This window comes from Nanorana parkeri, unplaced genomic scaffold (assembly GCF_000935625.1).
Source record: "Nanorana parkeri isolate BGI_ZX_2015 unplaced genomic scaffold, ASM93562v1 scaffold161, whole genome shotgun sequence".
In the NCBI taxonomy this organism is placed as follows: Eukaryota; Metazoa; Chordata; class Amphibia; order Anura; family Dicroglossidae; genus Nanorana; species Nanorana parkeri.
The window spans coordinates 697814-710313 of record NW_017306429.1 but is presented as its reverse complement, the minus strand read 5'-3'; the positions used below and the strand labels follow the sequence as shown (position 1 = coordinate 710313).

The 12500-nt window shown below is 39.9% G+C and overlaps 1 protein-coding gene across 1 annotated transcript in view; it reads left to right on the top strand.

The window, feature by feature from the left end:
- TBCK (TBC1 domain containing kinase) overlaps positions 1–3568 on the top strand; it is a 194815-nt gene extending 191247 nt beyond the window's left edge. Inside the window, exon 26 of the mRNA XM_018554476.1 lies at positions 3395–3568. Coding sequence (XP_018409978.1) covers positions 3395–3505 — 111 coding nt within the window. The 3' untranslated portion in view covers positions 3506–3568. The remainder of the gene's footprint in view (positions 1–3394) is intronic.
- Positions 3569–12500: the final 8932 nt, after the last annotated feature.

Genomic DNA, 12500 nt, shown 5'->3' with positions numbered 1-12500 from the left:
GATCCAGATCTAGTCTGAAATATTACCATATGCTCATCTTCATATGCAATATCTTAAATTATTATTGTTTACAAGGCTTCTTCAGGCATCTCCATCCAAGTACAGCTCGTTATTTCATCTGATTGTGAATATGCATTATTAAAAGAAAGAAATATACTGATCATAAATCATATATAAGCACATCTGCAAAACTGACTAGAAGGTTTTAGGGCCAGGGTATCATAATTATGTTAGGACCTGTAGCTAGTGTTTACAAGAAAACTGGCCTTATAGGATGTTACTGACCTGTGTGAAATAGTAGCATGGGCAATGAGTTGGAGAAGAATAAAGCGCTCTTTTTACCACTCACATGTCTCCATGTGTAATGCACACAAAGCATTAAAGTGAATTCACCCAAGAATTTCTCAATGAACATTAAACAGCCATATAACACATGTACCTTAATAAGTTCAGAACACCACGTTTCATTTCTGGCCATGCTCCAGTTGTCTAGCAATTAGCATTGAAAAACTACCAGCTACTACCACTGACACCATGCAGCTCATCTGTCACTCAGCCCAACCTCATGTTAATCTCCCCCTCAGGATCTTAGATTTCATGTTCTTCAACAGGCCTCCAGATCACAGCCCTCCATCTACAGGTGATTTGTTTTCTTTATGCAGTTATATTTACTGCTTTCTGCAGAAGTTATGAGCTAATGGTGACATAGAAGAGGAGGATGGGAAGAATTGAGTTAAGCGTAAATGTATTTAGTAAAACTGGAGATTATTCTCATGACATAGATGCTCCATCCCCTGTTTTATATTGTCAATGTTGTGGTGTCATAGTAGATGCTGCAGATTCAACTCAATCCTCACACATAAAGGCGGCAGAGTGAATACTCATCACACCTTTGCTTGCTCTTGTCATGAAATGGCCTTCTTATGAACTGTCACCTATAATAGTCAGTGCTTCTTTGATCAATCAATTTTCTTGTCTGGAAACAATTAAGACATAAAGCAAAGTAATTGCTAGGTGCTCATGCTGACAAATGCCTAGGCCTGAAGCAGAAGTACTTACAGGAATACCAAGCGCATTTTATCCTGAGAAGAATAATCAAATCTGAATGGTAGGTGTCAAATTGTTAATTGACACAGGAAATGCCAATGCAAACACTCCGAGCTTATGTTGATGGTGGGATTCTGTTGTGTATTCCCATTTTGTTTCCCATTCCCATTTTTCTTGTGTTAATCTCATTTTCAGATTCATTTTCAACTTTGTTGGTTGAAAAGAAATAGCACCCATGATAGCCAAATTTGTGTTTAGGGTAAGAGTGTTGTGTTCTGTAGTCTGTTCAAAGTGTTAAAGCAAAATCAATGAGGGTATAAAGCTAATGTTTATGTACAAATGATCTGTAGACACAGATCGTGTAGGCCTTGTCTTGCAACAAATCAACTGATGTGTGGCCTCTGCCGCTTCAAGATATTCATTTAGATGTTGTAACAACTGCATGTACGTGCAATTTCCAAAAGGCATTATCAGTACATTCAGTATATACAGTACTGTATGGCCCTTAAACACTTCCACTGTATCCCAAGTAATATGAGCAATCTGAACCCACCCATGCTATCTGCTTTCTTAACTCTTTGAAGGGGAAGGATCAGCTCAGCAAGAGAGATAATTAACATTTTTAATCTGTAACTTTAGTCTTTCAAATGACAAATTTTCCAGCACATCAGAAGATGTCTTCACCCAGCGCAATGCTCACTTGTAACCATTACCTGCCCATAGAGTTAAAGATGTCCTGGGTATGTCCAGCATTAGAAGGGTGGTTAGCAGTATTTAAATCACCTAACATATTCCCATACGTCTTTTTCTGGCATTATAAGCCTAAAGTTTGCCAGGGTTTATCAGTGATTGGCTGTAGTCTCTGTTTTCATGCTTTGGTAAACATTGTATTCTGTGTTCTAATTTCTGAAGTCTACAATTGGTCATTCTCTTGCTTTAAACAGTTAAACTACAGTTCATTCATCTTACTATAACCATACATACATTGCTGACATTCACAAAATTGGTTGAGCCACGTTGGTGGAAGATTAAATCTTTCCCTAAAGCATTACTATAAAGAACAGATTCCAAGACTATAACATACTCATAGGGTGTGATTACTTTGTGACTTTACAAAGGACACAGTGTGAGAAGCCTGACAGCTGCCTAAGCTGCATTTATTTAGATCCTGTGTCGCTGGTCTACTTGCAAATCTGTTTGCACCTTCTGTAGAAATGTATGAGCTATACTGTAGCCAGTTGCTATATTGGCACTTATGAAGCAGATGCTTGCCTACACATTCCACTGCATACCTATGACCTGCTTTCTGACTGCCTCTATATTATATTTTTTCATGCCTCATGCATGTACTGTGTGCAGGATGTTATTTTAAAATTCTATGAGCTACCTAATATATTTTTCCCCAACAACCATTTACATTTCATAAAAACTTACTACATTTCTACTTTTTACGTACAATTTGGGGGTTATTCACAAAAGGGTGAAGAGTTTGGAGAAGGCAGGAGAAGTGAACAATTTAGGCCAAAATAGCGGATTTGGAAAAATTCTCCAATTCCGCTCACTTTCTAGTTCAGCTATGTTGTCCTAGAGTGTTCATTTCTCCTGCCTTCTCCAAACTCTTGTGAATAACCCCCTTTGTAACATTGCAAGATGGACATTTTAAATTCACTACTGTTGCTGCCTCAGTCACTTTTGAACTGACAAAAGCAGATTCCATTGTCATTATTTGAGCTCATTAAAATGAAACCCCATCCAAACCATTTCTTGAGCACTATGGAGAAAGGTTAGAACCTTGGTCACACTATTTTTGCTGTCTATGCGACTAATATCACCAGGACAGAAAGAGCTCAATGTACTACAGCAATAATACATTATTGACTCTGTGTTAAATTATTTTATATAATCGCATATTGCTGCTGTTTGTGTGGTGCTCCTTTTTGTAGAAACTGATTATATTTATTTACCTGTCTGCTAAACAGGTTGTGACCGCAGTCTATTAGTTTGTTTGCTGGCACTGACAATTTTATAGAGATCTCCAACTGGACAAAGCTAGCCTGGAAATCTTCTTTCATATCTGCTTTACTCTCCGTTGTTAGTTCAGAAAGTCCATGCTCATAGGATACTGCATGGGTGATCAAATTCGGTCTTTGAACAAATACGTGTGGTCTTTGAACAAATACGCGTGTAGCCAAATGTTAATAAACTAGTCATTTGGGGTCATTTGAAATTTTGTATTGTATGAAAACAGCAGAAGCTAAACCCTGAAATACATTTGGATAATCCCATTGTAATGCAAGTTGCACATCTCAAAATTATAACTGCAGTTTTTATATTGTTTTTCCTACAGTTTGCAGCACATCTTGTGAAATTGGGATATCCTCGAGTTTGTATTCTGGATGGTGGAATTAACAAGATGAAGCCAACTGGTCTACTGACTGTCCCCTCTCCGCAGATCTAAGCAACACAAGCCAATACTTCTGTACTTTACAGCACTGAAAGGGGGGCACAAGGAACTCTTCCGACCTATTCCTTATCATTTTCATGGCTTTGGAAAACTTGTTCTGAATACCGCTGAAGCATCTTGGTACCAAGGTGAAATGATCTAACCCACCTACAAGCCAGGGCACTGGCAAATATTACATTGTAAGACACAGTAGATATGGTATATATTGAAATTGTATTTATGATCTCTCCTAAAACTCTTCTGTGCTTATAAACACAGGGAAAATTTTAAAATTGGATTGTGGGTACACTGAATAATTTGGCTTTGTGGGCCTATCTGTAGCCAGTTGTGTTTGCACTGTTTTAATCACAACAAATGACAGTCAAACATGCACCATTGGTCACTTTAAGAATCTGTTTCACCATGCAATATTGAGAAATATGCTGTTTTCAAAGTCAATCTAAAAGCACTGCCTTATAATACTTTATTTTTATGATGGAGGTCACTTTAAAACAATAATTACAAAAAAACATAATGTATACTGCAAATTAACTGATATGATATTATCTTAACCGGTGCTGCTGGTGTAAGTTACCAGTACAATATAGATGGTGACAGTTCAGTAGAAAATTATAGACAGAATCTTTATACACATCATCCATCTGCTTAAGGTTTTCAGGTGTCTTCCCCATATATTGTGCGGGTATTGGTCAAGTCTTGGAAAATAAATTATCCAATGTATTTAGAAAATCTGAAATGGGCATTTTTGAAAAAATGATGGTAGGTTGTAAAGCTATAATTGTGAGCCAGTAAGTTTAAAAGCACGGAATGTATACTGTCTGGCTGGCTAATACTGAACTAAATGGAATTCAAGGGGTTGATAGCCAAGAAAGATGGAGACTCACATGAGAGGGGGTCTTGACTGGCTGCAATGTAAACAATGGCTGACTTTCTTCAGTTTGGCACTAAGTTCCACAAGGTGGACCTGAAGGGAGCAGCACAACTGTTTCATCAAGAGTAAATCACTTGAAGCATTTTAGAACTTAATTGTCTAGTAGCATGGCATCACAGTGTAAGCAACCATAATTTTGCACATGTGTTCATGGATGAAAAGTCTGCTGTATACACCATATTCTGTATAATGTTACAATTTCACAGTACCCTTCTGTTTGCCTGTCTTTGGTTTAATTCGTTCGGTTAAACAGCTAGTACTGGAAAGGACACAAATTGTAAATGGAAATCATTCAGGGATATTTTTGCAGTTTTCCTATAAGTTGTTTCTGTGATCACACTGCATGCAATGTATTTTTATAATGTAACAATTAAACTAATCATGTTTGTACAGAGTCCCCATTCTATGTAAAGTGTTGTACTGCTGCAGACAATATATCATAATAATATTATTAGCCGTTACCCTGGAAAATTACTTATACTGTTGTGTAACTTAAAGAAGAGCTCTCATTATTCAGTATGTACTTTATATGTACATTTACAAAGCTGTGATCATCTTTTCATGTTTGTCTTCAATCAGAAAACTACATTTAATGTTTTATATGTGGCATTCAAGGTGAACCTATTAAGACAGAAATATGGAAGTTACCATTTAAGAATGTCTTCCTGGTACCTTTAGTACCCTGTGAATTCCTGACTTGGGACCAGCATATTCACTGAGCAGTGAAACCAGGATCTGTATGGCAGCCGGAAACCTGTGTCAGCAACACCGAACCCAAATTCCCTGCTCTTGAATTTATCTAGGGCTAAACAATAGGCATTAGCACACATTCCATTCCAGTGAAACAAATCTCAGGAGAGAAGGCAGAGTAACACATTAATTCTCTTTGAAGGGGTGCAGAACTCCCTTTCATGGGTCTCAGGTGCTCAGGCAGAATCCAGAGCTTAGACAAATGCAGATCGTTCTATTCTAGCTTTGAGTATTTCTCTGCAAAGCAGAAGTAAGGCCATAAGCTGTTCACTGTGTCCTACTCTGGTTTGTGTTTCTCCTCTAGTTTGTATAAAGAATATACCAAAAGAGAGATGGGGCAAAAATCAACACGTGCCAAAGGCCTTATACGTCTACATTTTCGAATCATACCAGAAGCTCATCTGAAGTCTTTAAAACGTTTTTAAAGAATATTTCACAAACATTTATCTTGGCTGCAAACAATATGGAGGATGGAGCAGTTGCAGCAGGCGGAATATGAACTATTTTGGGAAAATAATAGAACTAAAAATGGTTTTATCCCCAGGTTCCTCCATTCTGACTGTCCTTCTTGCTTTTTGAGTTTCTCTGTAGTGGTGGCTATATTCATTGTAAGACAAAATGGAGTATGATAATAACTATAAGCAGTGTACACAAGTACTGCATGCAGAAGCATTTTGCAAATTTACTTTAACTTTTTTTTGCCCTCATTTTCCTTTACCTAAAGCTGCTATGTTGGACCCAATTATGTATCTTCATTTTTTATTTCTCATTCATTGGGGACACAGGGTTATTTCTGAGATGAGTGTTGTACTGCTGCCTACAGAACACTGGACACTAGCTAACAAGGTTGTTAGTCAACCAGATTTAACCCCTTCCATTACCATCATGCTCCAGTTTATGTTAGTGTCTTAGTTTAATGGGCATCTTATCTCTCTAAGAGAAGCAAACCCTTTCCACTGGACCTTTTTTTTTTATTCAAGCTTCTTTGCTTATAGCAGAGAAGGAGAGCACATTTCTTGTAGTTATCGGGTGGTTCATAGCCTTAGCCTTAAATGCTGTACTTTGAACCTGCATTCCTGAAGATGCGCCCTGGCCTGTAATGTGTCTCTAGGACACTTGACTATGCTTGCGGCTCTTTTCAGAGACCTGGTGTACTATCTGAGCCAGCTACAGAGTGCTTTATAAGTCCAGGGCCTCACTACACACGCTGGTGGAACCCTGTCCCAAAAGGTACAGCGGCTGTCTGCATGAGGCAAGTCCCCTGGGTCCTGTTCTGGTACTCTCCCGCTCAACATTCTGTCAGCATGGGACAAGAAGGCATCAGCACTGAACAGTTGCATGCACCTGATACCCAGGGCTAGATTATCCCTGGCCTGGTTGCTAACAAATCCAGCCCTGGAGTTGGGAAATCTTTCCTTCCATTGGTCTGAAAGATTCTTACGATGGGCACCAGCTAACAGGCTGAAGAAAATATGCTTTTAGAGGACTGACTTTGACTTGGCTGCCAGAGGAAGCTCTTCTTCCAATCAGTATACTGGAGCGATTTGGTTATTATCCCTTCAGTGCTGAACCTCTTGATTGCAGGTTAATCTGACCCAGATTCAGTTAGACAATTTAACAGGTGTGGTGTTCATCATCCCTCAGTGAGGAACCATAAATCTAACAGCTCAAAAAGAGCTGTGTTGGAGGGCTTCTTAATGTTTCGTTTGCTGTGTTACTTACCCCTCAGTTGGACTACTTTTGGACAATCCTCTTGTTTCAGAATTAACCCTGTGTCCTCTAATGAATGATAAAGAAAACAGGTTTTTCTTACCTACCCTAAAAAATCTTTTTCTTGCAGTTCATTAAGGGACACAGGCCCACCCCTCTCTTTATGAGCCACTTCTATTATTGCTTTTCCACAAAACTGGTGCACGATGAGAGTGGGAGGAGTTGCATCTGGCCAACTAACTGTTTTTTCCTACTGTCCAATCTCCTACAGGCAGCAGTATTACACTGAGAATTAACTCTGTGTTCCTTAATAAACTCAAGGGAAAAACAATTTGCGATAAATAAAAAAATCAATTTTTTTTACTTTCTATTCAACAGTCAGATTGCTCACAGCATATTGGTATATTGTACAGCAACCATATACATAATGAACGTTGGTTAAAAATATAATATGACTGTTTACAGAGATGTTCTTTATTAAATCTTCCATACATTCAGTAGAACCGTATTTTTTTGTGCATTATTTTCCTGTGTTTACAAGATATAACCATTCTCTGTTGATACAAAGCATAGTAAATCTTCTCATTGGCAATGTGGAGGGAGCCTGTTGATATGAGCCTGTAACATTTTTTTACAGTATTTTTGGTAATGTTTGCCAAAGCAGAGGCAAAAAATTAAATGTATTTTTCATTCATTTAGAGACACAGGACTCAGAAACAATTGTGTTATATGGAAAGGAAAGGTAATAAGGAAATATATTGTGTTCTATGGAAAGGAAAGGTAGCATCATGCTCTTTAAAAAAAAAATTGTATTTAATGCTGTGATGAAGATTTTTTATTGACATACAGGGGATGATTTACTAACCTAAACACACGCACGCACTAGGTGCGTGTGATTTTTACACAGCAAAACGTATTTATTAACCAAAAAGTCTCTAAAAGCATATTTCCACTAATGCCATATATGGAAAAAGCATGCACATGATGCATATATAATGCTGCTTCACAGTTTAGACAAAAATGGTTAGCTCATGCATTTACATTCCTGCATTCAACGCAAGCAACACAATGTAGAGCTAATTTACACAACATCACCTTGCAAGTCATGCAGGGCTTTGCACAACACGCCTGCTGGGTGTGTACACACTACAAAGGTGTCTAGATTCCACCAATAGATCATGCTGGGAGGGAACACACTACAGAGGTGTATACTTGTTCGTGGCGTGTTTATAAGGTTAGTAAATCAACCCCACTGAATCAGCTTGTTCTTTATTTGCTTTATACTTGCTCTTCTGTAAGAAGTAGATTTTTCTACATACCGTACATACATATCCACTGGATATTGGCAAACAAACAGGCCGGAATAACCCCTCCCACTACCAGCATGCCTCATTTTTTTTTGATAGTGTCCTAGGAGGATGGACATCTTTTCTCTACTGAGAAAAACGTTTTGGTTTTCTTGTTAGACATTTTTTTCTACATTCAAAATGATTGTGTTCTTCAGTCAAGATTCTTCTACAAGCTGCTTAAGCTAGTCTCCATGCGCAGCTTAGCAGTAGCTTTGGAGGCCATACCTGGATCCCGCTGTGATTGCGGGGCTAGCCTGAAATGTGGCTTTCGGGCACTAGGTTTTACATTGCAACCTTTTCCAGACATTAGTGTGTTAATTAGCCATCTAGCTCTTTCAGGGTCCAGAGCCATCTCACAGCCTCTGGTGTGATCCAGTCTCTGAAGACTCACCTTGTGAGTAGGCCATGTAGGCAAAGCATCTGAAGCTACCTCTTTCCTGTTTTTTTCCCCACAGATAACCTAATCCCTTAGGGGAAGTGTTACAGGCACACGCTCTGTGCTCTTCTTCCCACCATTAAGCTTGAGGTAACAATTTGCAGCCACTTTGACCACAAAGGGAGCAAGCATGCTTTCATGTCTTCCCATGCAGAATCAGTTTTTAATCTGCCTGCGGCCTTAGTAGCCTCTGAGCTTTCTAGCGCAAAGGCTCTGTCTGATGCTGAGTCTCAGACCCCTGAGGAGTCGCAGGCCACTGGCACCACACTCAGGCTTAAGGAGACCATTTTGGCTCTTTTGACACAGTGCATACCACTTTGAAACTGGAAGATCAGTCTGCTGCTTCTACTAGTATGCTACCTGTCTGGGATCTCTGGGGAGGCCCTAAGACTACCAAAACATTCCTGATGCACCCGCTAGTCCCACACACCCATTATAGGGACTGGGAGACTCCTGATCAGTTGTTCACGCCTTCAAAAAATATGGCTGCATTATACCTGTATGAGGAGTCCTTTATTAGGAAGTGGGCCATCTCCACCATAGATCCGGCAGTATCCTGTTTTAATAAAGCAAGGCATACTTCACTTGGTCTTGGGAAAGAAACTTTTATCCCAGGAAATGCTCCATGGGAAGAATCCTCACCTTTTTGCAATCAAGCCTGGATCAATAGTTGGCCCTGAATACCATCAGTTGACAGATCCCAGCATTTACAATATTGTTACAGGGACTGCTAGCCTCCCATTCTTTAGGACATGTGTTCCAGTTGTTTCTCATGTAGAGCACCCTGTGCATTTACTTGTGATTCCATTGGATAAAAATTTGCTTCTGTCAGCTTTTCAAAGCCCACCTTTTAAACTTATCAGGAATATTTCCCTTTCCACTCTTATAAGGTTGCGTTCCTTGTCACTATCACCTATGTAAGGCATGTGTCTGAGCTGGTAGTTTTTTTTTCTATAAGGAACCATTTTTACACTGGTCTGGCATCTTTAGGTATCGCCTGAACCCAACGTTTTTTTTTTATATGACCTTTGCAGCCAATCAGTACTACACCATTCTCTCCCTGTCAGTTTGTGGCCAATCTAAGTGGTTTCTTCCTATTGATCACCTTATTTAAACTCTAACTTCAAACTTTAAAATTTCTAGCCAGGGAGACACAAAGGAAGATTTTTCAATCCAGGAAGGAGAAGATTCCTGTCACTGCCACATACTTTGACTGTTTTGTGAAGTAAATGAGATGTGAATTACCTTTTCTCCATTATGGCTTTAGCAAGATGTCCACTCACATTTTATGACAGTATGGTGGATTAGAAACAGAGGCATGACTAAGGATCCACTGCTGTGCTCTAATAGATTAGTGGAGCCCTCTAGTGCAGTGGTCCCCAATCCCCGGGCCCGCGGACCGGTACCGGTCCGTGGATCAAATGGTACCGGGCCGCCCAAGGAACATTACATTATTTCCATTTTATTTACTGTGGTGTATTTCTCTCGGGTTTGTCCGACTTTCCAGGACGAGAGGTTAACCGGGACCTGAGAGACGTCACCTAAAGCCGCACCAATACCCCGCATGCGCAAAATATCGCGATATCGGGGCGGTTTTAGGTGACGTCTGGAGCTGAGCGGATGCAAGCGGCAGTGGCGTTGTAGCTTTGGTAAAGAGAAGGTGTGTATCGCTCTTCTCTCTGTTCACCGGTACTTTCTCATGTTTAACAGTGCTTGGTGTATGTGTATATTGTGTTTGCTCAAATTTAACCCACAAATTAGCAACAATGAGTACGAAACAGACATCGTTAGAAAGTGTCCTTGGGGAAAAGAAAAGGCCCAGTGAAGAGACAGAAGAAGGGCCTTCAACATCAAAGAAACATGTAACTTTTAACAGACAATACCATGAGTCCTACTTGAAATATGGATTTATCGGGACAGGTGATTCCAATCTAAAATATAAACAATCAACGTCCCCCCCTCAGCGGGCCGTGGTAAAATTATCAAACGTTGACCGGTCCGCGGCGATAAAAGGTTGGGGAGCACTGCTCTAGTGGAACTGAATATATCTTTTTTGCCAAGTGGATTATTAATGTAACTACCTTTTTGGAGGAAAAAGCATTACAGCATGTGAACACATTAGATATAAGGAATTGTGCTTTATTGCACAGCCAATACTGCAACTTGGATATGATTGTGTGTCCTTCCATTTTCTTGATATCTATGGTTTGGAGGCTTGAGGCTTACAGAGATTGCTCCTTCCCTTCAGCCCCTCCTCTGCCATTCAACTTATAGGCTCTCTTCAGCGGAGTATGTATGCTTTTATTCCAGCAATTGTGATTTTTCATCTTCTGAAGAACATGCCCATGATCCATGACACATGTATAGTTTATGGCATCCCCATCTCCTCCAGGAGACCTTTAAGGGAAAACACTACTCTATATGTATATGCAGTAGTACTTAGAGATAATCAGCTCTGTTGACATTCTGATTTGGATGAGGTTGATGGGGTGTAGACCTGAGAGATGGATTCATTAAAGATTTTAACACTGTATACTGCAATTACATTTTTTCTGTATTAACAAAATTCTGCTTCTTTTATATATTAATGTAGTCTATCATATATGCTCACTGGATAGAGTATCATCAAAGTCCTGAAAGAAGGTTGCTCATTATCTTGTCTGCCATAATGGAATTCTATTTAAAGGAGAACTATGGGGTCAGTGTTTTTCCCCATAGTTCTCCTTGGGCTAACGGGAGGACACCAACTAGCGTCCTCCCGTTACCCTAAGCTCAGTATACCGCGAGCTACAGCTCGCGGTATACTGAGACGCCGCACTTGGAGCGGATCCCGACTTAGATGACGGGATCCGCCCAGCTGCGTGAGTGACAGCTGGCTCTGCCTATCTAGAGGCAGAGCCAGCTGTACTCGCCCCCTCCCCCGTCCGTTCCGCCAGTCAGCGCTGGCAGATCGGAGCGGGGAGAGGGGAATCCAGCCCCCCCCCTGTCACGGCAGAGAGCCGTGACAGGATCGAGAGGTGAGGGAACCCGGTATGTGTTCCCTCACCTCCCGATCTACTGAGCCGACCTGTGACAGTCTCATTGTCACAGGTCGGCTTAGAACTATGAGGTGAGTGGAAATCACTCATCTCATAGTTCTCCTTTAAATCTTGATATTGTTTGTAAGGGGTATGGACTTTCCTACACTGGGGATGGGGATATAAATGAAGGGTCATTACATTATCACTATTTGAAACTTTTCTATGTTCATGCTAGTCTCTTACGTTACGAAATATTATTAAACCTACATTAAACTGTAAAGTAACAAGGTTTCTGATAGGTAGCTTTCTATTTTCAGGACCAAAAAGTGCTAAGTTTGTAATATGAGTAATTTAACTATTTAACAAAATTATTAAAGAAAGGCTATAAAAATGAGTTCTAATTAATTGCAATGTAAAACCTAAATTTACAATGGTGGCATCTTGTAATGATCTAGTTAATAATCAGTTTGTGATAATCTGACTGAACAAACTAAAATCTCGTTTTCTTGCCATACAGTGTAGTAGAGTGCTGTACTCATCTATGACTGCTCAATGATGGATGGGAAGTTCACTGTCCTGTACAGGGAATACTCCTTTCATATTCTCTCTATAATCTAAAATGTAGAAAAGTGAAGCATGTCTTTCTTTGTGTGTGGCTTATCAAAGAACCCTCCGAATCTCCGGAACCGGGAGGGAAACATCCTACTGAGTGTTTTATCTTACTGCTGACTACTGGGGATTGGTCAGATTTCAGGCGCCACAGAACAAAGCTAGTATTATTCCTTAAATCTTC